General features: G+C 63.0%; 3 protein-coding genes across 11 annotated transcripts in view; all 3 read left to right on the forward strand.

The window, feature by feature from the left end:
• Nucleotides 1–4,093, forward strand: part of MCRIP2 (MAPK regulated corepressor interacting protein 2) — a 10,107-nt gene extending 6,014 nt beyond the window's left edge. Inside the window, exons 3-5 of one of the 4 annotated variants that reach the window (XM_021698149.2) lie at nucleotides 3,048–3,175; nucleotides 3,392–3,493; nucleotides 3,723–4,093. In XM_021698149.2, the coding sequence (XP_021553824.1) occupies nucleotides 3,048–3,175; nucleotides 3,392–3,493; nucleotides 3,723–3,793 (301 nt within the window). In that variant the 3' untranslated portion in view covers nucleotides 3,794–4,093. The remainder of the gene's footprint in view (nucleotides 1–3,047; nucleotides 3,176–3,391; nucleotides 3,494–3,722) is intronic. The other 3 variants (XM_044915033.1, XM_021698150.2, XM_044915034.1) reach the window with 3 other exon arrangements.
• Nucleotides 4,094–4,987: 894 nt separating this feature from the next.
• On the forward strand, nucleotides 4,988–21,406 carry WDR90 (WD repeat domain 90). The gene is made up of 43 exons (XM_044915249.1): nucleotides 4,988–4,997; nucleotides 5,264–5,355; nucleotides 5,502–5,678; nucleotides 5,768–5,876; nucleotides 6,072–6,242; nucleotides 6,519–6,633; nucleotides 6,721–6,788; nucleotides 7,141–7,244; nucleotides 7,324–7,542; nucleotides 7,655–7,717; nucleotides 7,956–8,024; nucleotides 8,623–8,733; nucleotides 8,814–8,959; nucleotides 9,032–9,089; nucleotides 9,533–9,651; nucleotides 9,771–9,914; nucleotides 9,999–10,129; nucleotides 10,211–10,327; nucleotides 10,554–10,789; nucleotides 10,969–11,108; nucleotides 11,314–11,444; nucleotides 11,851–11,981; nucleotides 12,341–12,502; nucleotides 12,716–12,844; nucleotides 13,110–13,240; nucleotides 13,317–13,357; nucleotides 13,507–13,638; nucleotides 13,759–13,860; nucleotides 14,268–14,365; nucleotides 15,003–15,105; nucleotides 15,393–15,514; nucleotides 15,709–15,868; nucleotides 15,965–16,155; nucleotides 16,244–16,412; nucleotides 16,497–16,608; nucleotides 16,779–16,950; nucleotides 19,162–19,284; nucleotides 19,435–19,609; nucleotides 19,706–19,836; nucleotides 19,946–20,089; nucleotides 20,165–20,284; nucleotides 20,370–20,454; nucleotides 20,936–21,406. The coding sequence occupies exons 1-43, from the start codon at nucleotides 4,988–4,990 to the stop codon at nucleotides 21,133–21,135; spliced, it is 5,463 nt and encodes a 1,820-aa protein (XP_044771184.1). The 3' UTR covers nucleotides 21,136–21,406.
• A 206-nt stretch (nucleotides 21,407–21,612) lies between these two features.
• On the forward strand, nucleotides 21,613–27,095 carry RHOT2 (ras homolog family member T2). 6 transcript variants are annotated; one of them, XM_021697972.1, is made up of 19 exons: nucleotides 21,613–21,697; nucleotides 21,822–21,880; nucleotides 21,958–22,039; nucleotides 22,125–22,168; nucleotides 22,935–22,988; nucleotides 23,439–23,491; nucleotides 23,564–23,672; nucleotides 23,830–23,931; nucleotides 24,013–24,111; nucleotides 24,232–24,340; nucleotides 24,431–24,551; nucleotides 24,868–24,952; nucleotides 25,038–25,180; nucleotides 25,257–25,357; nucleotides 25,439–25,569; nucleotides 25,652–25,732; nucleotides 25,843–25,965; nucleotides 26,062–26,264; nucleotides 26,467–27,095. In XM_021697972.1, the coding sequence occupies exons 1-19, from the start codon at nucleotides 21,661–21,663 to the stop codon at nucleotides 26,591–26,593; spliced, it is 1,863 nt and encodes a 620-aa protein (XP_021553647.1). In that variant the 5' UTR covers nucleotides 21,613–21,660; the 3' UTR covers nucleotides 26,594–27,095. The 6 variants fall into 6 exon arrangements, with proteins under 6 accessions (XP_021553647.1, XP_044770970.1, XP_044770972.1 ...); XM_044915035.1 differs by having other exon boundaries at nucleotides 25,439–25,568; nucleotides 25,645–25,732; nucleotides 26,467–26,978; XM_021697973.2 differs by having other exon boundaries at nucleotides 21,680–21,697; nucleotides 21,827–21,880; nucleotides 26,467–26,978.
• The last annotated feature ends 834 nt before the right edge of the window (nucleotides 27,096–27,929 follow it).

A 27,929-nucleotide genomic window follows, 5' to 3' on the forward strand; every position in this document is an offset into this window, starting at 1 on the left:
CATCACTAGGAAGCAACCTCAAAATGTCAACGTGCCCCCAGCAGAAGGGCCTCGGAGCGCAATTCCTGGGACCCAGGCCGTGTTATAATATTGCGTTCAGAGCTGAGCCTTAAACGTTATGGGTTCAGCTCTGGACCTTTGGTTTCATTTATTCTATGCATTTCCTGGACCCAGGGCTTTCTTCCAAGCCCACAAAAGCCTGAGGCCTCCTGGGCTAGGCGGTGGGTAGGGGCAGCAGATAAACAGGGTGGCTGACTCTGGGCCCCCCAAGGCAGCTCTGAGGGTGCAGGTGGTGGGGGCCTGCCAGGAGGGGGCAGCCTGTGGGGATCTTTCTGGGCTGAGGCCCTTCCCTAGGGTGGGGGTGGCTTCTGCTGGGGGCACGTTGACATTTTGAGGTTGCTTCCTAGTGATGAAAACGTTCTAGGGCAACCACAAGTGGGTCCTGGGGAGACGGGAGCAGGGCCTTGGAGGGCAATTCCTGGGACCCAGGCTGTGTTATAATATTGCCTTGTGATTTCAGCTTTGGTCCTCACGGCTGCCCTGCTGCCCAGAGGAGTAAACAAGACATAGGTGTATAGCCACGACTAGTCATCTAGGCAGATAACCTGGGAGCAGAGTGGTCCAGGGTGCCCCCCACCCTCTCACCTGGAGAAGCGTGTCACCTCCCTCTCCTGAGTCCCATTGCTGATGAAATCAGGGTGCATCTGTGCCAGGGTTGGGGCGTGCTGGGGAGGGAGATGGGAAAGACCGCGTAGAGCCCTTAACCCCCCCACCAGGCCTCACCTTCACCCTCAGTCAGTTGGGCACACTGCAGCCTGCTGGGTTAGGAGGGTGCTGACCAGCCTGGCCTGAGGGAGCGCAACCCTCGGCCTGCCTCAGTCCTGTGTGGGTCCTACTGTGTGCCAGGGAGTGGTGAGCAGGCACAGCATGTGCTGGCTGTGCTGGGCCCCCTCCCAGTCCCCGTGGCCTTGAAAAGACCCTGCTGGGAGGCCAAGTGAGTCCCCCCTACCCCCTCTCCTGAACTTTCTCGGGGGGCCACCCTCCAGAGTGGCTCCACGCGCCTTCCTATCCTGATTTTTCCCCTGTAGTGCCTTTTTACTACCCGGCATCCCTCACCCCGACTTGCCCACAAGAGAGGGGGTGTCTGGGCCACTGCTGCATCCTCTGCGCCTGGTGCGCCGCAGGTGCTCAAAGCGTCTGACCCACTAATTCTGCAGGCTGGGGTTCTGGCCTGCCATGGGGCCGTGCCTCTGAGCCGCTCTTGCTCCCGGTGTGAGACAGAGAGCAGAGATCAGTGCAGGTGACATTCATTGTCGGGAAGAAGATAAAATGACGCCACGTGACCCCCAGATGGTCACGCAAGCAGGTCGGGGAGGTGGCCTAGCAGTTTTACTGAGTCGTGGGCTTTGAGGTCAGGCAGGTGTGCAGGTATGTTCTGGAACTAGCAGCCATTCACAGTGTGTGACTTTGGGCGGGTCACTTCCCTGTCTCGAGCCCAGGGTCCTGGGCTGGAAATGGGTGGGTGGTTTACCGTGGGAGTCAGAGAGGAGACTCAGTGCCAGGATGCCGTGTGGGTGCTGAGCAGGGACACTGGAGTGTGCCTACGGCAGCATCCTTGGGAGCAGGCACAGTGTGGCCTTCATCCACAGGTGCATGCTCGAGCCAGGGCCCTTTCCCCAGAGGGCCTGTGGAGCATCCTATGTAACTAAGTCCCAGTGGGGTAGGGGGTTAGGTGGGTGCCTGCCTGTTCGGGCCCCTGCTCAGCCCTGGTCAGGCCACGGCCTTGGTCCCTGTGACCCACAGCCCACGGCTGCAGTTCCCTTTTTGGTTTTCCTTCTTCGGTGTCCAGCCTCCACTTTCTTGGAGTCTGCAGGCTTGTGGGGGTGGGGGTGGCAGGCGAGGGGCTGTCCAAATTGAGGACAAAACTTCATACCTTCTGGTTGGTGCAGCTCAGGCCTGGGAGGAGCCCTGCCCCCCTACATTTTCTTCACTGGCCTGGAGCTGGCGGGACCGGTGCCCCTCAAGACACTCCTCTTTATTTTAGTGCCCCTCTCAGCCAAGGAGGACCCCCGAGCGGCGGTGGGGCACCTGAGCCCAGGAAGGCGAGCAGGCCGGCGGGACCGCGAGTGCCTGGCGGAGTGGCACGTGCAGCCCAGGACTCCCGGCTCCCACCTCCTGCTGTAGGTGCGGGCCCCGCTCCCTCCACGGCCCCATCCTGGGCTTTGTGTGTGCAGGGCTAGGCCAGCTGCCGCCGGCAAGGGCAGCCCATCAGTGCCCTGGGCCCCACTGATCGCTGACCAGGACAGGCCCAGTGGCTCCCTGGACATCCCATGCCCACCAGGCTGAGCTCTGGAGCCTGGGGGCCGTCGCCTCACTCAGCATTCCCAACCCCCTGTGGGCAAGAGTGTTGCCTCGTCTGGGACCTGCAGGGATGGGCTGGGGTTGAAGTCACAACTTCTCCACTCAGTGCTCTTTGGCCAGACCATCACTTAGGGCTCATCCCCATGGAGCCTGGGGCAGCCAGGAAGAGGGAAGGGCACCGATTGCCTGTTTGTTCTTTGGGTCCTTTCTCCCACACTGGGGACAGTGGTGAGATGGAGAAGCTTCGGCAGGGGGGGTAGAGAAAATGGCCGAGAATTGTGCCTGGCCAACTGTGGTTGGGTCAGAGTGATCTGGTTGTAGCTTAGATCTGAACGTGGGTTGCTGGAGGCCTGGCTGGTCCTGGGAGGTGGGATGCAGGTGGCAGTAGGGGTGCCCGAGAGACCCTTGGAGGAGTACCTGTGTGCCTTGAGCATGGAACCCTGCTGGGGGTCTGGGGCACAGGGCTGGGGACTGCAGGTGTGAATCGAGCTGCTGGGGGCTTGGGCCTGCAGGAGAGAGGCCTCCTCGGCCAACACTGCAGCACGCAGCTACCTTGAAGGTCAAGGAAGTGCCCAGGCTGGGCCTGGCCTGGGAGTGGTGGGGGTGGCCTGAAGCTGCTCCTGGAGTTTTGCCAGGCATCACCTGGGCTTAGGACAGTTGCTGACTGGCTCCTCCCCCCTCCACAGTCCGGGACCAAGACTTGTGTTCAATCGGGTGAATGGCCGGCGGCCCCCTGCCACATCTCCATCCCTTGAGGGAACCCAAGAGACCTATACGCTGGCCCATGAGGAGAACGTTCGATTTGTGTCTGAAGGTAGTGTCGAGGCCCAAGGGTGAGGCCTGGGCCCCTGTTCCTCCTCCCCACTGTGACCTGGTTCCAAGCAGCTAGAAGGCTGGGTTCTTCCTAGGCTGTCTCCCCGTTGGTCCTGTGACTGTCCAGTGGGCTGCCTACTCCCCTTCTTAGCTGGGGTCCTGGGTGGGAAACAGGAGGCCAGGGGCCTGGCTTAGCCCTACTGCCCTCCCCCCACAGCTTGGCAGCAAGTGGAGCAGCAGCTGGGTAGTGGCCCAACTGGCGATAGTGGGCCCAGACCTGTGCAGTACGTGGAGAAGACCCCCAGCCCCCGGCTGCAGAGTGAGCCCCCCCTGCTCTCAGGGAGTCCCCTCCACTCCCTCCAACCCTGACCTGGGCCCTGCTGCGTTCTAGCCCTAGGGGATTGGGGAGGGCGCTTGAACTTGACCTGCTTCTTCCCAGTGCTTGCTACATTTGGGTCTGGGGGAGGGGCTTGTGGTCAGCTCAAAGGGACAGACACTGACTGATCTGGGAGGCAGCATCACTGCCCAGCCTTCTACTCTCCCCACAGACTTTGTGCCCATTGACCTGGACGAGTGGTGGGCACAGCAGTTCCTGGCCAGAATCACTAACTGCTCCTAGCTGCCCTGGAAGGAATGCTGCCCCAGGGCCCAGCCCTGCCCCCCGCCAGGAGAGGACCACGGAGCCCTATTTAGCCGCCGAGGCAGGCCATCCTTCACCCTGAGTCTGGCCAGGAGCCGGCCACACCTGAAGTGCCAGCATTTGGACTCTTGCACCTGCTGACCCCTTGGACCAGCTGTCCTATGCTGCCAGGGGCCAGAAGCTGAATCTGTCTGACCTCAATCCTGCTCACTGTGCCCAGGGACCAGCCCCTGGGGCTGGCAGGGAGGAGCTCCACACTAATAAAGTTGAGAAACTGCCCTTTTCGAGTGGCCTTTATTTGGTATGTGGGGGGTGAGGTCAGGGTCCTCACATACTAGGTCCAGCCTTTCCTTGGCCCCATAGCTGCAGCTCTGTCCAATTCTGGCCTTCCTGTGTCCTGATGGAGGTGCTGGGGCCCTCTCTGGGCCAGCTCATCTTTCTTGGATGTCGCTGGACCTTACGCGGCACCACCCAGCTTTCTCTCCCCGTTGGCAAGTGCTTGAGCCCCATCTCACGATACACAAATGTTATCAACTGGCCGGGGGATCGAGTCCCAGAGGCCCAGGATTGGGGCCAGATCTCAGGAGGCTTAGTCCTGTGTCTTAACCCCCCAGACCGAGTTGCCCTGTGGGACACTGCTTTGCCTCCTGGGTGGGTGGCATTGCCTGCGAACTAGAGTGGAGTACCCCAGGTATGGACGCTAGAGGGCTGGAGGTAGTAGAGTGGAGCCCAGTGGGCTGGCAGTGAGTGTGACAAGCGCATTCCCATACATAGGGGTGCGTGTCCTTCCCGATATACAGGTGGGCCCCAGAAAGTCGGGCACCTCCCTGGTTCCCGCTGTAGCCTTGCTAGGGCATCGCCATAGGGTCCTGGCTTGGGAGTGGCCGCAGAGGCCCGGGCCGCGACGGCTCTCAGGGTGCCCGAGAGGCCGCCCACCGCGAGCCCGGCGAACCTTCAACCCCGACCGCGGTCACGCGACCCGGCTCTGGTCGCACCGCGGTCACGTGGCCAACGCCGCGCCATCGTGCGCCCCGCCCCACCCCTCAGGTCACGTGGCCTCGCCCGCGTGACCGCAGTAGTGGCGCTGTTGCCAGGCGGCCGTTGCTAAGCGCGCGCTGCGTGCCCTGCGTGGAGCGCGCGGCGGCAGAGGCGGGAAGTGCGAGCGGGGACGCCATGGCGAAAGGTACCAGCGCGCGGGAGGCTGGGGCCGGGGCCGGGGGCTGGGGGGCGGTCAGCGCGGGGGGCGGGGGGGCCCAGTGGGACCGGGCCTGGCGCGCAGTAATGGCTGTCACCGCGGGGGGTGGTGGCGTAGCACAGACCCAGCCTTTGGCCCCTCCCTGGAAGGTCTGGAGGCTCACAGCGGGATGCCCCCCATCACCGGCGGGGGTCTGGCATCTGGGGACGCACCTTCATGCCCATGGGGGTCCTCACACCTTCATGGCTCCCCAGTGTGGCAGCACCCGTTCCTCAACGTCTTTAGACACTTCAAGGTGGGCGAGTGGAAGCGGTCCACTAAAGAAGGCGATGTGGCTCCTGTCACTGTAAGTGGGCGCGGGGACTTGGCAGCAGCGGTAGAGACCCCTTCTGTCCTCCTGAGAAACCTGTCAGAACCACCCCAGGGTCATGCCGATGGTGCCCTTCTCGGCGTCCCTCGGTGGACAGTGCTGCCTCCTCTCTTTCTCTTTAGGATAAGACTCTGAAATGCACTGTGTATCGTGTCCGGGGTTCTGTTTCTGCTGGCAATTACATCCAGCTCCCCAAAACCAGTACCCAGTCTTTGGGGCTGACTGGCCGGTACCTGTACGTGCTCTTCAGGCCCCTGCCAGCCAAGCACTTCGTCATTCACCTGGATGTGGCCACTGAGGTGCCGAGCTTGGGAGTGGGGGTTGGGGGTGGTGGTGCTGCATTTCTGTAGTCCTTCTTGTCTGTTTATGGTCATGCTGTGCCTTGCAGGACAGCCAGGTCATCCGTGTGTCCTTCTCCAACCTCTTCAAGGAGTTCAAGTCCACGGCCACGTGGCTGCAATTTCCCTTCATCTGTGAGGCTGGGTTATCTGTAAAAGGTGATGTGGAAACGGGACACGAACGGGCTGCGGTAGTCCAGGAGAGGCGGCCTGAGAGCGGAGAGGGAGGTGGGCAGTCCCAGGTGTAAGGACAGGTGGTGCTAGGGGGACATTGTGGTTGGGGCAGGCCAAGTACAGAGTGCCCTGGGCTGGCTGGTGAGACCGTAGGCACTGATCTTGGCTCGCGTTCTTCAGAGCTGGCCAGTGTTGCCCCCTCTGGTGCCCGTTGGACATGCCTACAGCTTGATTTGCATGATATTCTCCTGGTGTACCTAAACCGGCGCTACGGTCACCTCAAGAGCGTCAAGCTGTGCGCGAGTCTGCTCGTGAAGAGCCTCTACACCAGCGACCTGTGCTTTGACCCCGGTGAGTGCTGTACTTACGTCCTGTGCTCATCCTGCAGCCTGCCTGCTCCAGCGCTCTCCCCCAATCCCTGAGTTCTCAGCAGGAGGGGCTGACATCCCAGCCCGTGATGGAAACGCCTGTGCTGTGCCATCTTGGAGCCCCCTCAGCTCCTGAGGCACCTGTGGGGGGCAGGGGCTGGTGGTGGCTGGGCTGGTGGCACCTGGTGTTGAGACTCGCCTGGGCTGGAAGAGGGAGCTGGATGGGCTTCCTTCCCTGGACCAGCTCTGCTCTTTGTAGCTGTTACTATGGCTGAGGCCCAGCGGGCAAAGCTGCCTGTCACACCTGTACCTCGAGAAATGGCATTCCCAGTGCCAAAGGGGGAGAGCTGGTATGACCACTATGTCCACATCCGGTGAGCGGCTCTGCCCATCCTGCGGGAGGTCAGTGAAGGGAGGTCGGGGTGGTCCCTGGACACTAAGTTTTTCTCTGCCCTGTCGAGGTTTCCAAGTGACAGCTCAAAAGCATCTCCTGAGCCGGTTCGGAAGAGCTGTTCCCCTCCTGAGGCAGGTGGGCCTGTGGAGTCACCAGAGATGTAGGCTCAGGCCTACAGGGATGTGGAGTTCCATGGGAGGGGGTGTTGATACTGTATGGGGGTGGCAAACCTGGCAGGGAGGTGCCCACAGGGGCCAGGGCTAGCCTCAAGGCTGTCCTGAGATGCCAGGATCACGTGGGAAGTTGTGTAGGGTGCCTGGTGTTCTCAAACTTTCCAACTAGGAGGGCATGCTGGGGCCCGGGGCAGAAGGGTGGGCTGAGCTGTTGCTGTGGCTTTGGAGGAGTGGGCAAGGCACTGAGACCATGCTCTCCGCAGGCCTCTCTGCACTCTGTTCAGTGGCTTCTATGGCCTTTGGCTCCATTCCAGATTTCCTGGGGCGCATGCTGCAGGTTCTCCCTCACCCAGTGGCTTTCAGCAATCCCTTCCAAGACACTCTGCCCTCCATGGTCCAGATGTTTGGCCCCACAGCCGTGAGTGCTTCTCTGTCCTTAGAGATGGGGCTGGAGGGTGGTGGCCTCAGGGTCCTGACAGGCACTTGTGCCCCTGCAGTCTTGCCAGGCCCCCTCAGTGCCCAGGCCCCTTCCAGAGGTCAGCTTGTTCTGTGAGCGCTCGGAGGTCCCCAGTACGAATGGCCCCAGTGACCGTAGCCAAGAGCGCTCGACCGGGCCAGAGATCACTGACAAGCATGCGGCTGGCAACGGTGTTCACGTGTCCGCTCCTAAGCCGACCATGGTGCCCGTGGCGCTGGAGGATGTGGCCGTGCACGAGGTCAGTGCCTACCCCCAGGAAGGTGAGGGGTAAACCATTTCACTGAGGTGGGTGGAGCCTTGGTGAGGTGTGGGTAAGGGCTGCTGGGTCTCTGAAACCTTTTGTCATCTAGCTTTCTGACAGAAAGCAGAATGGGCAGGAGATGGCTCTGGACAAGAATCTCTTCCAGCCAAGGGTAAGGAGGCACCAGGTGATCTGTGGAGGCCTTGGACTGCAGGCAGGGGCAGGAGCTGGGGTCCCCAAAGGGTCTGGCACTGTGGCCAGATCCTGGCTTCCTGACACAGGGCAGCTGGCAGAAACTACCTAGGACTGCATTGCTTTCTTGGGAGGGAGAAACTAGCCTGGGCTGGTGCAGTCCCAGGGGGATGGGAGCCTCACCTCCTGGGGTCTCACTGTGAGTTTGCCTGTTTCAGAGCTTTCTCCCGGATCCGATCCTGAGGCTCAAGGGAGTCATTGGCTTTGGGGGCCACAGTACCAAATGGGTGAGGGATCCAGTATTCTTACTGGACCATGTGGGTGTCAGTTACGCAGAGGGGGCAATGGGAAAAGCCCGTGTCTCCCTAAGGTGGCTATGTGGACATCTAAGCTTCCTCAGGGTGTGGAGCCCTCACCCCCCTGCCCCCACACCGTGGATGCCTGGTTCTGCCTGTGTCTGCACATGACTCAGCATTCGTTCAGCAGAAGCGTGGACTTCCCAACCCGGCGTCCCTTTTTTCTGCCGCATGTGCAGGCCACGTTAGCATGGCCCGGGTGCTTGAGCTTCCCTAGACCTGAGAGCTCTCAAGTGTTCCATGAGGCTTTGATGCTTGTCTGGTGTGTGGGGCTGGTGTGGGCGCTAGTTTTGGGTCTGTGGCCCTGTGCTTGCCAGGTCCGTCTAGACACGGACTGAGTGTTTGTAGGTCCTGGTATTTTGTTACTTGAACTCAGTTTCTAGTATTGCAGACAGGGTTTGGAGGAGGTCTTGCGTGTGCATCTGTGTGTGTGTGCGTGCGTGCTCCTGACACAGCGGGGGATGTGCTGGGGTTGGGGAGAGCGGAGGCCAAGCAGCCTGTGACGTCCACATCTGGCCCCTGTGCACAGGCCCTGTGGACTAAGGACGGGGCTGCTGTGGTGTATCCCTGCCATGCGGTCATCGTCGTCCTGCACATTGACACCCGCGAGCAGCGCTTCTTTCTCGGCCACACGGACAAGGTGGGCGCCACCCGCCCGACCCAGGGGAGGCTTGTGCCTGCGGGCGCAGTGCTGTCCCCTCAACCTACCACCTCCTCCAGGTTTCTGCCCTGGCGCTGGATGGGAGCAGCTTGCTGCTGGCCTCGGCCCAGGCCCGGCCCCCAAGCATGCTGCGCCTCTGGGACTTCCACACCGGGGAGTGCCTGTCCCTGTTCCGGAGCCCGGCCCACGTCCTCTGTTCCCTTAGGTGGGCGTGGGACCTCTGAGAGGGGTGGGGGCCCAGCCCCTGCCACGCTGACTGCTTTCTTTCCATCCGCAGCTTTTCCAACAGTGGGGCGCTGCTCTGCGGCGTCGGCAAGGACTGCCACGGGAGGACGGTACCGGGGCCGGGTCAGGGAGGTGGGGTGGCCCGTGCCGGGGTGCAGGCAGAGTCCTAAACACTTAGGAAGCAGAGCTCCCCTGGCAAGCCCCCTGCCCTGTGCACCGCCTCATGTCAGGCCCATGGACAGAGTTGCTGTCCTGCTGGCTGTGTTTGGCGGGTCAACCATCCTGAAGTCAGGTGCATTTGAAGCGTTGGCGTGTTTCAGCCCGGGCCCTGCTTGCGGGTCGGTGTTTTCTCTGTTCCCACAGACGGGCCTAGCTTCGAGTGTGGAAGCCCAGGGGTACACCCATAGCTTCTTCTGGGCCGTGGGCCAACGTCCCCACCGCCTCAGCCACTGAGCGCTCAGGCGGGCTTGCGTAGGGAAGGAGAGCTGAGGCCTGGGGGAGGCCAGGTAGGGTCGGTGGTGGGCCGTGGGTACTCAGTACGGGCTTATTGCAGATGGTGGTGGCCTGGGGCACGGCCCAGGTGGGACGAGGCGGTGCGGCAGCCCTTCTCGCAAAGGTGCACACCAGGGTTGACATCCAGGCATTTGAGGTGGCCCTTTTTGACGAAACCAGGTGATGGTGCTGTCCTTGCACTGTGGAATGAGGCCTTGGCAGCCACAGGCCCCGATGGGGGCTGAGCCTGCTGCTCCCTGGCTTGGGGGCCACCGCAGTATCGCGCTTCTGCCCTGCAGGATGGCGTCGTGCGGGCAGGGCAGCGTGCAGCTGTGGCGGCTGCGAGGGGGCCAGCTGCGCTCCTGCCCTGTGGACTTGGGGGAGCACCGCGTGCTGGAGTTGACCGACCTGGCCTTCGGCCGGGCCCAGGATGGCCATATGCTGTGAGCTCTACCCTCACCCCCGTAACTGGCTGGGTCCTGTTCCCACCTGCCCCTTCGGCCCTCACCTGTCGCCTCCCTGAGCAGCTACGTGTGCGGCCGCAGTGGCCACATCTTGGAGATCGACCACCAGCGCATGGCTGTGCGGCACGCTCGCCGCCTCCTGCCCACGCGGAGCCCTGGCGGCCCTCTTTCACAGAAGCAGACCTTTAGCTCGGGTAGGTGGGTCCCTTGCTGCATGGGGGGGGGGGCGGGGGAGCCACCCTGATGCTGTGGGCTGACTCTGCCCCACCCCCTAGGCCCCGGCATTTGCATCAGCAGCCTCAGCGTGTCCCAGGCCCTATGTGCCATGGGCTCTGAGGATGGCTACCTGCGCCTCTGGCCCCTGGACTTCTCCTCTGTGCTTCTGGAGGCAGGTGGGACCATGAAACCGTCTTGGCATCAGAGTTGCCCTGGGAGGGTCGTGTTCCTGGGTCATACCCTGGCTAGACGTCAGTCCCAGGGCTCCAGGGGGTCGAGTCCTGAGCCAGGGAGTGGGTGGTCATCGGGGAGCTGCCTGTCCTACCCCACGGAGAGCAAGGAAATGGGTTTGTCTGTGTTATGGAGGGGGCCGGGGAGGTCACCGAGCCACCCTGTCCGCAGAGCACGAGGGCCCAGTCACTTCGGTGTGCATCAGCCCTGATGGTCAACGTGTGCTGTCTACCACATCCTCCGGCCACCTGGGCTTCCTGGATATCCCATCCCGGGAGTACAGCATGCTGGTTCGCTCCCACACCGCTCCGGTGCTGGCCCTGGCCACCGAGGGCAGCCGAGGGCAGCTGGCCACGGTGTCCCAGGACCACACTGTCCGCGTCTGGGACCTGGCGACCTTGCAGCAGGTGGGGTGCAGCCAGAAGGGAGCCATCGCAGAGGGAGGGACTGAGGGCCAGTGGGTGGGGCCCAGGCAGGCGTGAAGCACTGGCGGGTCCGTGGGGCCACCTGGAGAGATGGGCTCTCAGGCTCTTGAGGCCAGCTGGTAGCCCCATCCCTGACCACCCTCATGGACCCCACCCTCCAGCTTTATGACTTGAGGTCCCCTGAGGAGGCCCCGTGTACCATCGCCTTCCACCCCATGCGGCCAGCCTTATTCTGCGGCTTCAGCAGTGGGGCCGTCCGTTCCTTCAGCCTGGAGGCTGCTGAGGTTCTGGTGGAGCACAGGTGGGTGCCCAGTTGGCTCCAGCCCCACAGACACCCGTGGCGGAAGCTGAGGTGGTACGTGGGCAGCTGGGCCGGGCAGGAAAGGGCCATCCACAGAAAGCCCCAATGCCCTGCTGCCCCCTGGGGACGCAGGCAGGACCAGCTGTGAGCGGTCTGGGATGGTGCAGCTCAGGGCCAGGGCAGTGGCTGTCCCTGTGTGGTGCAGGTGTCACCGAGGACCAGTCACCGGCCTGGCCGCCAGCCCCGACGGCAGCCTCCTGTTCAGCTCTTGCTCCTGGGGCACCTTGGCCCAGTACCACTGCGCCAGCACCCCTTGCCGCGTCCTGCGTGTGGCAGGTCAGGCCCCCATGCTGCCCCGTCCAGCCTCCTGACCATGTCCTTGTCTGCTCCCCGTGGGGTGGGGCTTGTTCACTACCTACAGCTCCCGGGTGAGTGTGGTTTTAGAACTTCTTAGGCCCCCCAAAACGAAAGGTCAGTGAGGGTCTGTGCCAGCCCTGCCCCAAGAGGAGGTGAATGGCCTGAGCACTAGGTGGGGGTTCGGTCACCCGAGGGCATGTGTTTCCTCTTGTGGCCACTTGGTAGTAACTTGGGCCAGCCAGGCGGTCACTTGGCAGCCGGTCGTGGTCCAGGAGAACCCCAGCTGTCCCAGCCGTAGCTCGTGCCCACTGCTGTCTGTTTGCCACAGCTGGGGGCAGGTTTGGGTCTCCACCCAGTTGACCCTGTGCCTCCGTGCTGCCGGCAGCTAACATGGTGTGCCGGGACGCCCACCCAACCCCCAATGCCCTGGTGGTTAGCGGGGATAGCCGTCTGCTGGCCTTCGTGGGCCCCTCCAGGCATGTGGTGACTGTCATGAACGCGGCCTCCCTAGAAGAGGTGAGTCAGCTGGAATCTTCTGTGTGTCTATGTTGGCCTGGCTGGCAGACTCCATGCATATATCCCCAGCGGTGGCCACATGGCTATCCCGGGTTCCACCAGAGCGGAGGGAGCAGGGAGGGGCAGGGGCTCTCCTTGGCCCTGTGTGGAGTGGGAGGGGGCAGGTGGGAGGTCAGGCTCACCCCCGAGAGGATCTGATCCTTGCTGCCTCAACTCATAGACACAGAACGCGTAAGCCACAGGCAGGCAGGAGTGCGGTGGGTGGGTGCCTGAGGCTGCTCACCTCCCGTGCTCTGGCGCCGGGAGTGCAAGCTCTGCCTGGAGGCCCTGCCCGGTGGCTGCTTGCTGCTCTCCCCCAGCTGCTGCAAATTGATGTCGGTGCCCTGGACCTGGCCAGTAGCCGCCTGGACTCGGCTGTGGCCGTCTGCTTTGGCCCCGGACCCCCTGGCTACCTGCTGGTGTCCACGTCCTCTAACACGGTCACGGTGCTGGATACCACGTCGGGCCGCGTGGTCCGGGAGGTGAGCCCAGGGCTGTGGTTGGCAGCTTGACCTCCTCTTCCCTCCGGGCTCCAGCGTTAGTGCCTCCAGTGCCTCCAGTGCCTCGAGGAGGGGGAGGCCCAGGCTGCCTGCTGCTCCTCGGAAGTGGCATTTCTCGAGAAGGGCAACTTCCTGTGTCCGGGGCTCTGTGATTTCTGCTCTTTCCTCACTGACCGACAAGAAGGCTTCTTGCAGCTGCCAGGTGTCCACCCTGTGGCCTGCCCCTCTCTGGCTCTCAGCTGGGATGCCCGCTTCTTGCTGACGGCCACTGACCGGGCCATCAAGGTGTGGGACTACCCAACGAAGCCCTGCCCCGGCTGCCAGGTGGGGGCCACAGGCAGGCGCACAGCAGGTGGGTGGCAGGGAGGGTAGAGGATGAGACCCCCAACTCCCCTGTGCCTGCTGGGGCCTGACACCCCTGAGAGCCTCCTCCTCGCGCCCCCGTCTGGCGGGTCGGGGACTCTCAGCTGGGTCTGCAGGATATGTCCGCTGTCTTGCAGCGTGAAGCGCTGCTTCTGCCCAGTGCTGGGAGGACCGTGGTGCCCTAGCTGTGCCTCGACGGTCTCTCTCTGACTCCCCTTGTCTCCAGGTGTATATTGGCCACTCAGAGCCCGTACACGCTGTGGCCTTCACCCCTGACCAGCAGCAGCTCCTCAGCGTGGGGGATGCCATCTTCCTCTGGGACATTCTGGGTCCCCTGGAGAGGTCTCCCCCAGGAAGGCAAGTGCCTGCCCTAGAGCTGCGTGCACTGGCTTTCAGCTACACCCTTCCATCTGATCTCTCGTTGTCTCTGCAGTGCCGGAGACTCACCCGGGGCACCCCCGACCTGCGAGACTAGTGAGTGGCCCCACCGCAGGGGCAGGCTTTGTGATCACCTTTGGTGCTAGCTCTGCAGTCTCGGGGGTGGCATAGCGCTCCTTCCTCTCCTGGGGTTCCTAGTGCAGAACTGGGGGTGTGTGGTATAGGCTGACTCTTTCTGTCCCCAGGCCTGGATGCAAAGCAGCTGGAGGACACGGTGTCTGGGGCCAATGGGCTCCCCCGGCAGCAGGTGCCTGAGCCATCCCCGGCATCCCCACTCCAGCTGGGCATCTGTGCTGGACCCCTCAAGGGTGATGGTGGTAAGGGTGGAGGGCCCAGGAGGGACTGCTGGGTGTGTCTCTGGTCCAGGCCTGGGGGGGGGCGGGGGCAACGTTGCTCTGCTCCTTCCTCTCACTGCTCCCTTCTCCCTCTCTCCCCAGGTGCCTTCTCCTTGTCAGATGAAGAAGGATCCTCTGATGAGAGCCATAGCCCTGAGGGGCTCCATCAGGCCTCAAGCCTGCCCATGCTGGTGAAGGAGGCCAGTGGGGCTGGAGACGGGGTCTGGGGGTCTCCAGGGGCCCCCTGGGGCCTCAGCATGGGTCCCCACCCCCATAATTGGTCCAGTAAGCAGAAGAGGGGCAGCAGGGTGGGGCGGGGATACTCATGACCGACCAAGGTGTTTCATGGACTCCAGGTGGCCTAAGGGAGGCCCAGCCGCTTGACGGGCTGAGCTGTGAGATGAGCTACAGGGCAAGTAGGCTAGTCTGAGGCCCTGGCTGGGCCTGGCTAGCAGTGGGATGCAGCCCATCTGCGCCCTCTGACCCCACGTGTCTGCTGTGGTTCAGACACTTGTCCTACCCAGCAGTGCCGGGTGACTGTGTGCAGGGAGGGGTCTCTGAGGGGTCATGGGTGCTTTGATGTTTCGAGGCCTCTTCCTTTTCCCTGTCAGGTGCTCGGAGCATTGGAAGAGCTCAGGTGCATCCCTCTGCTCGCCCTGACTGCTATAGGCACTTCCTGGCACGCCATAAGACCTCCCCGCTGGTCAGGGTCAGTGGGGGTGGAGGATCCTCGCAAGCCTTTCACAAGCAGACACCCGACGGGCCCAGAGGTGGGGGTGGCATGGCCCTGTAGTTTCTAGGAGCGTTCTTTCTCCCTAGGAAACTCGGTTTTCTGGGGTCTCCCTGGGGCGGCTTCCAAAGCTCACAGCTTTGGTGACAGGGCTTTGATGTAGATCTTGGTGACAGTTCCCCTGCAGGGGACTCATCTACCCTGTGCCTGCACTCTGGCTTGGCTGGCCAAGGCTCTCGCTGTCCTGCAGATGCCCAGAGGGGCCCCGGGTGGTGTCCTGATGAGCCCTCCCTTTCGGCCCTGGCTGCTTCCCATTTCCTGCTCTCGCACCTGTGCCCTCCCCAAGATCCTCCCCCACCCAGGTCTTGCTGCCCTTACCTGGCCTCCCTGCCCTCCAGGTGCCTCCCACAACCCCCACTCCACTTTTCTGTCTGCACCCTCAGCTCTGCTGGCTTTTTGTGCGGGTTTTGGGGCCTGCGTTCCTGCCATTTGTCTCCTGGGAGCCTGCATCTCCTGAGGCGTCATCCCAGGCCCCAGCCTGATGGGGGAGAGCCTGAGTTGGGGGGGTGGGCGGGCACTATGCGGGCACCCTAGCGTCCTCTCTCTGTCTTCGCAGAGCGCCTCTGTCTCCGACGCCAGCGTTGAGTGTCTGCTCCTGAAGGCCGTCGTGGGCTACAACGGGAACGGGCGGGCCAATGTGGTCTGGAAGCCAGATACAGGTGGGGGCGCACCCTGCTCTCAGCCCAGAAGCTGCAGGGAGGGGCCCAGCTCTGTCCACCCCTAGGACAGGCCCCAGGGAGAGCCTGTGAGCACTTGCCATCGTACAGGGTTTGGGTGGCAGGGTGGGAGCAGTGCCCAAGCCAAGACGCGTTCTCCTGGTAGCCTGTGTGTTCTGGCCTCGGAGCGGGCTTTCCAGGTGTGAGCCCCTGTGGCTGTGGAAGCAAACAGGGAAGGATGCACCCCGGGCCCCGGCCGACTGGCTCCGGGGTGCCCTCCCTGCCTACAGGCTTCTTTGCCTACACGTGTGGCTGCCTGGTGGTGGTGGAGGACCTGCATTCTGGCGCCCAGCAGCACTGGCTCGGCCACCCTGAGGAGATCTCCACCCTGGCCCTTAGCCACGATGCTCAGGTGCCCGCCTTGCATTCCGCTCTGTACACCCAGGGCTGATGTGCAGGTCAGAGCCTGGATTCTTGAGAACCACGGCTGGCTCTCACCTCCAGAGCAGGACGGGGGATGCTGCTCCAGCCTTCTGTCCAGCCAGAACCAGGATGGGCCCGTGGGTCACCCCCTCCCTGCTGACTGCCTGCCCTCCTGCCCGCCAGGTCCTGGCCTCTGCCTCGGGCTGCAGCGGCACCACCTCTCGCTGCCACATCCGCATCTGGAATGTGCCGGGGGGCTCCTGCCGGCACCTCATTTCTTACCACACTACCGCGGTGCAAGCCCTGGCATTTTCGCCAGATGACAAGCTCCTTGTCACACTGGGTCAGTTGGGGTGTGGGGAGGACAGTGGCCTCTGGACTTCCCTGCCTGTCTTGGGAGCCCTGGGCAGCTGATGCAGCTAGCATGTGCCTTTGCCAGGGGACTATAGGGACTGCACTCTGGCCCTGTGGAGCATGGCCACCCATGAGCTCCTGTCCTCCACCCGCCTCCCCGCGCCAGTGCACGGCGTGGCCTTCAACCCCCGGGATGCTGGCGAGCTGGCCTGCGTGGGCCAAGGTGCCGTTACCCTGTGGCTCCTGCAGCAGCGTGGGACCAGCCTCCACCTCCAGGTGCCGGGACTCCGAGGGTGTTCTGAAGGACAGGGTCTGGCTGGGCCCCAGGACGTTGCTGATGCACGCTGCCCTTGTGTCCCGTCAGGTGCGGCGAGAGCCCATCCCTGAGGAGGTGGGCGCCGGCGAGCTCACCTCGCTCTGCTTCGGGGCCGCACCTCTGCTGTACTGCGGCTCCAACACCGGCCGGGTCTGCGTCTGGGACGCCAGTGCCGGCCGCTGCTTCCTGGCCTGGGACGCGGACGACGGCGAGATTGGTGGGTGCCCTGGCCTCTCCCTGGGGGACCTCGTCTCGAGCTCTGGGCTCTGGGGAAGGGGCTCATGCCACTCCTGCCTCCCAGGAGTGCTGCTGTGCTCGGGGGCGCGGCTGCTGAGTGGCAGCAACACCAGGCGACTGCGCCTGTGGGCGGTGGGGGCCGTGCCGGAGCTGAGATGCAAGGGCTCGTGCGCCAGGTGAGCTGCCGTGCGCGTCGCTGTGCCAGGGGGTGGGGGGGCACCAGTGTCCCAGGTCCCCCTGTGGGCTGCAGCCTGAAGACAGGGACACACCCCCGGGACACCAGGCTCCCAGGGCTGCCGCTGCCGCCGCCCTTTCAACCCACTGCCCGCGCCCCCCCCCCCCCCAGGTCCAGCTCTGTGTTGATGGAGCGCGAGCTGACCTTGGACGGGGCTGTTGTGAGTGCGGTCTTCCACGACAGCATGGACATGGGCGTGGTGGGCACCACAGCAGGCACGCTCTGGTACATCAGCTGGGCCGAGGGCACCAGCACCCGCCTCATCAGTGGCCACAGGAGCAAGGTGAGGGCGTTTCCAACCTGGACAGAGGCAGGGCGGTAAGCCCCATGTGTCCTGCTCTGCCCCTCCTTTCCCCGGCCTGTTCCAAGTCTAAGCCCAGCAGTCAGACGGGTTTGTGTGTAGATGGTCCAGGAGGTCCCCGGATAAGGACGGCCTAGAGCTGCGTGCTTACCCCTTGTCCACCCAGGACCCACAGGCATCCCCACCCAGGCCTTTTGGCCTCCTCTGTCCTTTCTCTTACTTTTTTTCTTGTAATTTACTTGTTGAAAAAACGAGCTGCTTTGTCCTGGAACCTCCCACCGGCTGGGTTGGATCTGCCTCTCAGCCCTATGTTCTCTGGGGTCCGAGAGGTCTGGAGGCCGGGCCAGGGTCTGGTCAGGGGCTGCTTGCCTCTTGGCATTGTGCCTGGAGAATTACTCGCTATTCAGGTACGACTTGCCAGTGGTGCTAGTCTGATCCTGACCAGGAGAGACGGCCTTGGGAGCTTGCTTTCTCCGAGGTAGAGCTCAGGCAGGAGCTGTAGGGTGGGCGAGTCTCTCCCCCCTGGGCCGGGTCTCCTGAGTGCTGGCTTGATTCCCCAGCCTCCAGCGTTGGTCTACAAGTTTGTGCGGCTCTGTGTGAGCTGCTGGAGGGAAATGTGGGTCCAGCCTCCTCATGGTCACTGTTTTTCTTGATGCTGATCAAGCCCCATCTTTAACCAGTGGCAGGTTCTTCGAGTTGGCTCCCGAGTCCTTTTGCTTTTTTTTTAGTCTCAGTTCATTTGTTCAGATGTAATGGTTGCCATCAAGGAAATTTGAGTTTGAGGTGGGCGAGTATCGTGAGCTTCTTGTGTATTTCTGATGACGGCTCTGTGTTAAGGTACAAGGTATATGTTGTCTTATCAGCTTGAAGTCTGTGGTGTTGATATATTCACAGAATTGCACAACCGTCACCTCAATCACATTTCAGGGCATTTCGCCTCTCCAAAAGGAAGCCCCGTACCCTTTAAACAGCCCCCCCTCCCCGATTCCCCTGCCCATCCCCTGGGACTCACTGACCAACTCTGATTCTGTGGACTCACTTGTTCTGGGCATCCCTGGCTGTGGGCCTCCTCTCTCTGAGCACGAAGCCTCACAGGTTTGTCTGTTGCGTAGCGCGGGTCAGTACCAGATAGTGTTCCGTGTTTCCTCATCCACCCGCACCCACACACTTGGGGCCTGAGTCCTTGACTGGAGCTGATGGGCACTGGTGATTTCCCTCTCGTGTGGAAGGACCAGGTGTTCCAGGCTCCCCCTCTGTAGCTCTGCCCAGAACCAGACTCGGCTGTTCCTTCTCAGAGTCTGGGGGCCCCTCCTGTGGGAAATGGACATAGGGGCCCGAGTGCCAGAGGGGCCAGTCACTGCTCAGCCAAACAGCTGAATTACTATTTTTTTTAAGTGAGATGTATTATGAGTTTGTACTTACCCTTGAAATTCACATTCTAGGCCAAACTATTCTGTGTTCCCTTGTGGGCATGTGGTCTCTGTATCCTTTTTCCTGCGCTCTGCTGCCTGGGCTGTCTTCCTTTACTTTTTGTGTGCAGCCCTCTGGGGACATGTCGTCACACATCGTCACGTCACCACTTATTAGGGCCTGCCAGGATGGTTTCTTCTGTGCTGTCTTAGCAAGTGAGCCATCAGGTTCGACTGACCGGGGGGCTTCCTGTAACTCTGTCCCACCCAGGTCTCATGTGGGGACACTTGGGAGGGAGGCCAGGATGCTTTCTTTATGCCACATGGAGGTGGATGGGGCCAGGCAGGCTTGTGCGGAGATGGATGCTCTCGTCAGAAAGACCCACCGGGGGCGCCCGGCTGGCTCATTCGGCAGAACGTGCGACTCTTGATCTTGGGGTCGTGAGTTTGAGCCCCATGTCAGGGGCAAAGATTATGTAAAAAAAATAGAATCTTTCGGGGCGCCTGGGTGGCTCACTTGGTTAAGCGGCTGACTTCAGCCCGGGTCATGATCCTGGGGTCCTGGGATTGAGCTCCTTTTTGGGCTCCCTGCTCAGTGGGGAGTCTGCTTCTTCTTTTCCCTCTGCCTCTCCCTCTGCTTGTGCTGTTTCTGTCTCTCTCAAATAAATAAAGTCTTTGAAAAAAAAAAAAAATCTTTAAAAGACAGAACAGACCTGGCCCTGTTGTGTCTCCCCTGTGCCCGAGGGCCAGGCGGCCTCAGCGGGCGCTGGCTGGCTCCTTGCAGGTGAACGAGGTGGTGTTCAGCCCCAGTGCATCCCACTGGGCCACGTGCAGTGATGACGGGAGTGTGAGAGTGTGGTCCCTGGCCAGTATGGAGCTCCTGATCCAGTTCCAAGTGCTTAACCAGGTACTAGGGGGCACCAGGGCTGAGCCTAGACCACCTCCCAGCCCTGCCTGGCCTCTGTGTCCTCCCTCAGTGTCCATTCCAGCCTTGGGGCTGGGCCCACGTTCCCCATCCCCAGGGGAGTGCCTGTGTCTCCCTCCTGTGGGTCCCCAGAGCTGCCTCTGTCTGGCTTGGAGCCCCCCGTCCTGCGGATCCCCAGAGCAGCAGCAGGTGGTGGCCGGCTACAGTGACGGCACGCTGCGTGTCTTCAGCATTGCCCGAATTGCAATGCAGCTCAAGATGCACCCCCACCAGGCTGCGCTGATGGCTGTGGCCTACTCTGCTGATGGTGAGGAGTGGGGGCCCGCGGGGCGACCGTGTAGTCACCTGTCTGGGCTGGGGGCCAGGGGCTCGCAGGGTGATGCTGTGGCCCTGGCTGGCCCAGGTCAGATCATCCTCTCCGGAGACAAGGATGGGCTTGTGGCTGTGAGCCGCCCCCGCACGGGGATGACCTTCCGTATACTGAGTGATCACCGGGGTGCTCTCATCTCCACCATCCAGAGCACGAACAAAGAGGTGAAGTAGCTTCATGAGCTGGCAGGGCCTGGCCTGGGGGAAGCTGGCGGGGGAGGGAGATTGGGTAGGGCAGGGCGGAAGGCACCCACCGGCCTTTACCCACCCCCAGTATGGAGACTTTGGGGCACAGGGTGCCGACCTGTGGCTAGCTGCCAGCTCAGACCAGCGCATCAGCATCTGGGCTGCCGACTGGCCTCGGGGCCACTGTGAGCTTGTGGACTGGCTGAGCTCCCCATCGCCCACCCTCACGGAGGTAAGAGTCCCGGGGGCACCAGGGGTGGGGACGGTGCCTGCCCAACTGACTACAGCATGCTTTGCCCCTCCACAGGTTGCCAGCCACCCCCTGCCCTGTCTTGTTGCCTTCTGCCCCTGGGATGGGGCACTGCTGGTATGTGCGGGCCTTGGCGTGCATCCAGAGGTGGCCTTCTACAACCTTCACCAGAAGCAGGCATGTGTACCCCCCACCCTGTGTGGTGCCAGGAGCCCGAGGGACCCAGGGCTGGGGAAGGGAGGCTCACACTCACTGTCCACAGGTGGTGGAGAGGATCCCACTGCCGTTCTATGCCGTGTCGCTGAGCCTGTCCCCCGGAGCCCACCTCGTGGCCATTGGCTTTGCTGGTGAGTCCTGGTGGAATGGGACTCCAGCCCGTCTTGAGTGGAGCCGAGGGGACTCACCCATACCCCCACCTGAGACATACCTCTCATCTCAGTGCCCCAAGTTCCTCATCCCTGAAGTGGGGTAAGGGCACATGCCCCAGGGGAGTTGTAGGGTCAGGAGATGAGGGGCGTGGGGTGCTGATTGCAGCACCCAGCTCCAGGGCCTCAACAGAGGGACTCAGTGGCCTAGCTTAGGGCCTAGCAAGCCTCATGTGGTGGGGCAGTGGGTGCTGATGGGCCCTCCCGTTAGCTTTGCTGCCCCTGGTCCCAGCTGTATCGGGCCCTGGGATGTGGAGGACACAGGGCTTTGAGCACACATTCCTCCAGGGGCCCTGGCACCAGCACAGGTTGGGGGACCCTGGGCCCCGGAGCTCCACAGACACGGGTATGACGGGCATGCACTTCGCCTGCCCAGGCCCAGCCCCATGCCATCTGCCCACAGAGCATGTGCTGAGGCTGGTGGACTGTGAGTCTGGGGCCGTGCGGGACTTCGCCGGCCATGATGACGTGGTGCAGCTCTGCAGGTTTGCCCCATCTGCCCGGCTGCTCTTCTCAGTGGCCCACAGTGACATCCTGGTGTGGGAAGTGACAGGCCACTGGGCCTCCGGGGGGGCCTCGAGCTCAGGGCCCCCGCTTGGCTGAGAAGCTGGGTCTCGCCACACCAGACGGGCCTGGGACTGCCAATCATCAAGACCTGAACTTAAGGAAAGTGCTTGTGGGCTCTTTACCTGCGGGCTTGTTTCGAGGTTTCTACCTTGTAGAGTTCAAATAAACGTGCGTGTTGCATTCTGGCATCGTCAGCTGGTCACTCCGGGCGCCTGCTGTCCTGGCCTGAGCGCAGCCTCCGCCAAATCCCCAGCCCGCCCACTCCCTGCGAAGGACCCTGCTCGGCCCGGGGCGGGGCAGGGTCTGCGATGCCCAGTGTGCCCGCGCGGTGGCGCCGCCGCACAGCCGGGACGCTCTGGCCCGCCTGGCTCGTTAGTGTGGCTCGGCGAGCGGGGGCCGGAAATGCGGGCGGGGGCCGGAAGTGCGGGCGAGTGGGAGAGCGCTGGTCGGGGCCGGGGTCGGGGCCGGGGCCGGGGCCGGGGTCGGGGCCGGGGTCGGGGCCGGGGCTGGGACCGGGGCCGGGGCTAGGGGTGGGCCGGGGCCGGGATACGCGTAGCCGCCATGAAGCGGGACGTGCGCATCTTGCTCCTGGGCGAGGGTAGGCGACGGGCTGGGGAGCCGGGTGGGGGTCTCGGGGCCGCCGGGTCGGGGCCAGGGTCGGGCTGGAGTGGGGAGGGGGCGCGGCGATCGTGGCCATGCGCTGACCGCGCCGCCCCGCGCAGCCCAGGTGGGAAAGACGTCGCTGATCCTGTCGCTCGTGGGCGAGGAGTTCCCCGCGGAGGTAAGAGGCGAGCGTGGCCGCAGCCCTCGGTGCCCGTCCCCCGGCCTCCGGCCGCCCTCATGCCGCGTCCCCTGCAGGTCCCTCCCCGCGCTGAGGAGATCACCATTCCCGCAGACGTCACCCCGGAGAAGGTGCCCACCCACATCGTGGACTACTCAGGTAGAGCGGGCCGCCCGCGCTTTGCCCTGGGGGATGGGGGCAGGCATTCGGGCAGGTTCCACAGTCAGGGTGTCTTCCTCTGCAGAAGCCGAGCAGACCGCCGAGGAGCTCCAGGAGGAGATTCAGAAGGTACACTGTGTCCTGAGGGCTGAGCCCCCGGCTGCCGCCTCCCAGGGATTAGGTTAAGGTGCTCAGGGTGCCTGAGGCCTTGCTAATTCCTGCCATGATCTTTCAGCGCTGCTACTTGTCAGGTTCCTTGGGCTCATCCTGCAGGGACCTGGGGAGGAGAGGGACCGTGCTTCCCACACGGCCGGTCAGCTCCATGGCTCTGTGCACCCGTTGTTTGCCCTTCCAAAGTGATCCTTACCCAGCTCTGTGCCTTGGCTACGTGTACTGCTATCCCGTAGTCCAGTGCAGTGCTCTGAGCTGGACTGTAGCGGGTGCCCTGCTTATCTGTTATCAGGAAGATCTGCGCCTGAACCGAGCTCCCCGGGGGAGCCTCTGCTGTGTCCTGGGGCATCGCTGGGCCAGGGTAAAGGCCACAGCTACCCAGCCTTCTTGTCACCATCATCCCTTGTGGTGTTGTCCCTGTCACTCACTCTGCCTGAAATGACACGGGAACGCAGGGCTGGGGCCAGGGTGCCAAGTTCTGGGGGTGGCGCTGTTTGTCCTGAGCCTTCCAGGGGACCCGCCAGAGCTGCCATGCTCAGGCCTGGCGGCTCCAGTGGAAGAGGACAGGGGAGGACTTGTCAGGTTGAAGCAGCTGATGGTGGCTGGGGCACATTGGCTGGAGGGGTGCTAAAGAGGGGTGGGGTTCTAAGGTGTCTGGCCCTATCAAGGGCGGCGTGGAGCAGGAAGCCTGTGGTCATGCCGTGCCTCACCCCCTTTCCCAAAGGCAAACGTGGTGTGTATGGTGTACGACGTGTCTGAGGAGGCCACCATTGAGAAGGTGAGGGCAAGAGCTCCTTCTGCACCCCAGGTCCTTGTTGCTGGCACATAGCTCCGTGTTGTCCTCTGAACAGACTCCAGATGGACACCCAGCTGACTGAGGCTCTGGGTACTGGGGGTCTGTATGCAGGACCCCCACAGCTTCCTCAGGGAGCTCCTGTGGCCCTGCCTCCCCACAAAGTACGTGGGTGGTTAGAAGTCTGAACTGTTCAGGCCTGTGGAAGGGGCTGTTTTAGGCTGCTGAGTCCGGGCCCCTTGGGGGTGTTTGGGAACTGCTAGGATCAGATGAGGCCCCACCTGCTGACTGTTCTCTGCAGGTGGCCACAATTCCCAGTGCCCAGGACTTTGTTCCTCAGTGGGCCTTGACCTCCCCACGTCCAGGCACGAGTTCCAGGAGGGAGCCGTGAAGACAGGCAGGCCCCTGTCCTCACGGCTAGCCCTTGCTTTTCAGATACGAACCAAGTGGATCCCACTGGTGAATGGGGAGACTGAGAGGGGCCTCAGGTAATGGGCAGGGCCCAGGGGGGTGGGCCCCGCCAGCTCCCCATCCATGGTGACCATAGGCCTTTCCCCCAGAGTCCCCATCATCCTGGTGGGAAACAAGTCGGACCTGCGGCCGGGGAGCTCGATGGAGGCTGTGCTGCCCATCATGAGCCAGTTCCCTGAGATTGAGACGTGCGTGGAGGTGCGTGGGCGGGTGCTCGTGTGCCGCTGGCCTCAGCTGCAGGCCTGCGGACCTCCCCAGGTCTCCTGAAAGACACCCCATGCCTGCCTTTTGTGGGGGGCCCCTTTGAGTTTTGTGGTACTGGTCACGTGTCTGAGTCTGTCCCTGTGGTCACCAGTGCTCTGCCAAGAACCTGAGGAACATCTCGGAGCTGTTCTACTACGCGCAGAAGGCAGTGCTGCACCCCATGGCCCCGCTCTACGACCCCGACGCCAAGCAGGTGGGTGGCAGGCACCGGGGAGGTGGCCAGGCCGGCGGGAGCGGTGGCGTGGGGTTCGTACTGAGCTGGCTGTCCCTGCAGCTGAGGCCCGCGTGTGCCCAGGCCCTCACGCGCATCTTCAGGCTCTCAGACCAGGATCTAGACCAGGCGCTCAGTGACGAGGAGCTCAACGCTTTCCAGGTGCGGCTCCCTCTGCTGGCGCTGCCCGTCCTTCGAGGGCACAGCCTCAGGTACTCTTAGTGACGCTGAGCAGTCACTGAGGCGGCTGGCTGGCTGATGGCGACTTTCCCTCGGGGGCAGAAATCCTGCTTTGGGCACCCACTGGCCCCTCAGGCCCTGGAGGATGTGAAGATGGTGGTGTGCAAGAACGTGGCAGGAGGTGTGCAGGATGACAGGCTGACCCTGGACGGTGAGTCCTGATGCCTTGCCGTGCCCTGGGAGCAGGAAGAGGTCCAGGCTGTGCTCGGTGCTACCTGTTCTTTTGTGTTTTTCGGAACAGGCTTTCTTTTCTTGAACACGCTATTTATCCAACGGGGGCGCCACGAGACCACGTGGACCATCTTGCGACGCTTCGGCTACGGAGACACGCTGGAGCTGACCCCTGACTACCTTGTCCCACCGTGAGTGGTGGGTGGGGCTTAGTCTCCCTTCTCAGTGTCAGGCAGGTGCCTGGGGTCTCTTCGACCCGCAGTGGAGGCCCTTGGGATTAGGCCTCGACGGCCTTTCTAGGAGCGGCCTCGCTGTGGGTGGTCAGGATGGGACGAAGCAGATGGCCCCCTGCCCCAAATGCCTTCCTGTCTGCCCTCCTGCCGTGGTGCTCGGCTGAGGGGGCAGTGCAGGAGCCTCCCTGTGTCGAGACAGAGACACGGGAGGTGTGGGGGGCTTGGCGGGCAAGGGGCTCCCCTGGGAACCAGACAGCCCCTACATCCCCCACAGGCTCCACGTGCCCCCAGGCTGCAGCACCGAGCTCAACCATTTTGGCTACCAATTTGTGCAGAGAGTGTTTGAGAAGCATGACCAGGTAAGGGAGTCATGACCTCCACCCTGCACCGCCCCCGATCCCGCCAGCCTCCAGGTACGTGTCACCGCGGCCCCTCTGCCCCCAGGACCGTGATGGCTGCCTCTCGCCTGCAGAGCTGGAGAGCTTCTTCAGCGTGTTCCCCACTGCTCCCTGGGGCCCCCAGCTGCCTCTGGAGGTCTGCACCGAGGCTGGCCGACTGTCTCTGCATGGGTACCTCTGCCAGTGGACGTGAGTTCAGCCCCTGCCCGCAGCAACACTGCCTGTGCCGGCCGCTCGGCCGTGACCCCATCCCTCCCGCCCCCAGCCTGGTGACCTACTTGGACATCCGGCGCTGTCTTGAGCACCTTGGTTACTTGGGCTACCCGACCCTCTGCGAGCAGGACTCCCAAGCCCACGCCATCACAGGTGGGTGCCCGCCCCCGCCCTGAGCCCAGCGCCTCCCTGGCAGCCCTCTTGGTCACACTCACTCCGGCTGTCCATCCCCAGTCACTCGTGAGAAGAGGCTGGACCAGGAGAAGGGGCAGACGCAGAGGAACGTTTTCCTGTGCAAGGTGGTGGGAGCCTGCGGAGTGGGCAAGTCTGCCTTCCTGCAGGCCTTTCTCGGCCACAGCCTGGGGGTGAGCATCTGCACAGGGGCGGGGGGCGCCTCTGGGCAGTGTCCGGCCAGCAAGCTTCAGGCGCCTCCCTCCTCCGCACCAGGATACCAGGGAGTTCGCTGAGGAGCGTGCCGTTTATGCTGTCAACACGGTGCAGGTCAACGGGCAGGAGAAGTACCTGATAGTGAGTGCTGGGGTCCCCAGGATAGACACTGGGTCTGCGCTGGGGGGCCTGTCTCAACGTGGCCTACAGGGATGACCCTGCACCCCTCCCTGAGGCCACTCTTTGTCTAGCTGTGTGAGGCGAGTGCAGACAGCCTGCTGGCCACGGAGCCCGATGCCACCTGTGACGTGGCCTGCTTGATGTTCGATGGCAGCGACCCCGGGTCCTTCGTGCTCTGCGCTGATGTCTACAAGGCAAGGCACCCCGCGCCCCATCCCCGGTCCCTCTGGGGCAGTCCGTGTGCCTTGGCCGCCCGGGATGGCACCCTCATGCAGCCCCTCTCTCTGCAGCGCCACTACATGGATGGGCAGACCCCCTGCCTCTTTGTCTCCTCCAAGGCAGACCTGCCCGAAGGCATCTTGCCGCCTGGGCTGTCGCCCACGGAGTTCTGCCGCAGACACCGGCTGCCTGCCCCTGCCCCCTTCTCGTGTGTCGGCCAGACCAGACTCAGCACTGCTGTGTTCACCCGGCTCGCCGCCATGGCCGCTTGCCCGTGGGTACCTGCACCCAGCCCTGCGGTGGGAGGCCAGGCCCTGTCCAGGGAAGCAGTCATCCCTGTTGACCAGAGAGCAGGGCAGCTGTAGCGTGGGCCCGAGTCCCGCTGGTGGCCCCGTGCGGGCAGAGCGCAGCCCCAGGAGGTGGGGTGGGGGCTCGGGCAGCGGCATCTGCCCCCAGCCAGCCTCTCTGTCCTGCAGACACCTGGCCCCCGGCGAGCTGCCCACCACCTCCTTCTGGCTGCGGGTGATGCTGGGGGCTGTTGGAGCTGCCGTCACTGCCATCCTCAGCCTCTCACTCTTCCGGGCCTTGCTGAAGAGCCGATGAGGCCTCAGGGGCCCCCAGGGTGCTGGTGTGGGGGCCACCTGCTCGAGGGGCCTGCCTTCTGTCTGGGGACACCTGGCCCGCCTCCCTGCCTGAGCCCCAAGGGCCGGTCTCCAGGTCCTGGTAGCCTGTGTCCCTACCCAGCTGCAGATGCCGAGCATCACCCGTGTTGGGTGTCATGTGTCGGAGGGAATGGGTGTCATGGGCGAGGAAGCCAGTGACCCCAGACCCAAGTATTCTCAGGGCTCCACTCCTTTCTGGTCCCAGGCAGTCAGTGGTCATGAAAGGGGTCAAAGGTTGGGGTGGGGGAAGGACGTGATTGATATGATCCCTCTCCTCCCTGGTTTGGAGATGGGCCCAGCGCCTCACCCCTCCCGGAAGACATGAGGTGGGGTCTCCTGATTAAACTTCACTTCTGTCTTTTGCACCTGGGATCCTGCTTTTTGAAGAGATGTTTCTTGAATCCACTAAAACACGTCCTTTGTCTCAGCATGGGCTGGAAACCTCAGTCCTGAGCCCCACACCTCCCCTCCAGGCCTGGGTCCCCATTCTGCGGTCTCCCTCGGGGCCCAGCTGCTCTCTGGGAGCCACTGCATCCATCCAGGTCTGTGCTGGCCTGAGGGGTTCTGATACGCAAGACCCTTTTGATGGCTGCCCCACCCCCCCCACCTCCCGAGCTCAGCATCACAGTAGCCTGGCTGAGATGTGCTGAGGGTCTGGGACTTGGGGGCGGGACTGGGGTGTGCACAGATGCTCTGCTTCTGCACAGGGTTGTTCTGGCCTGAGAAATCTGTGTTTCCTCACACCCTGACCAGAGGCCTTGGCCCCTGGCACTGGGTGGGGTCAGCCAGAGAGCCCCAGCCTGCAGGGTGGGGGAGCGAGAACCTTTCTTGGACTGAGGAGGGTGCCCAGCGTGGAGCCCGGGCGTCTACTCGGTGTGTGTTCTGGGGCCTGGAGCGGAGAGCCTGCGGTGTGGCTGGGCGCTCCCTGTCTGCCATCAGCCCTTCTCTGCGAGGCAGCCTTCCCCAAGCTCCGAGGGGCTATTTGTAGGTTGGGGGAGCTCCCCGCTCCATAGGGATGCTCCAGCCTGACACACAAGTTCTGGGGTTGACCCTGAAGTTGTCCTTGCACTAGCCTCCCAGCCCTGCTGGCCCCAGTCCCGTGGGTGTGCTGCTCACCCGCTTTAGGGTGATGCTCTTTTAGCCAGTGGTTCCGCCTGAGGCCCAGCTGCCCCAGTGTTGACTGTGGCATCAGGATTTTGAGTGGCCCTTGAGGAGCTTGCTGTTATGACACATCACCATGGTCTCTGTCATCTCCATCCTTGGAGGGGTCTGCTTGC

The sequence above is a fragment of the Neomonachus schauinslandi genome, chromosome 5 (assembly GCF_002201575.2).
Source record: "Neomonachus schauinslandi chromosome 5, ASM220157v2, whole genome shotgun sequence".
Taxonomy (NCBI): Eukaryota; Metazoa; Chordata; class Mammalia; order Carnivora; family Phocidae; genus Neomonachus; species Neomonachus schauinslandi.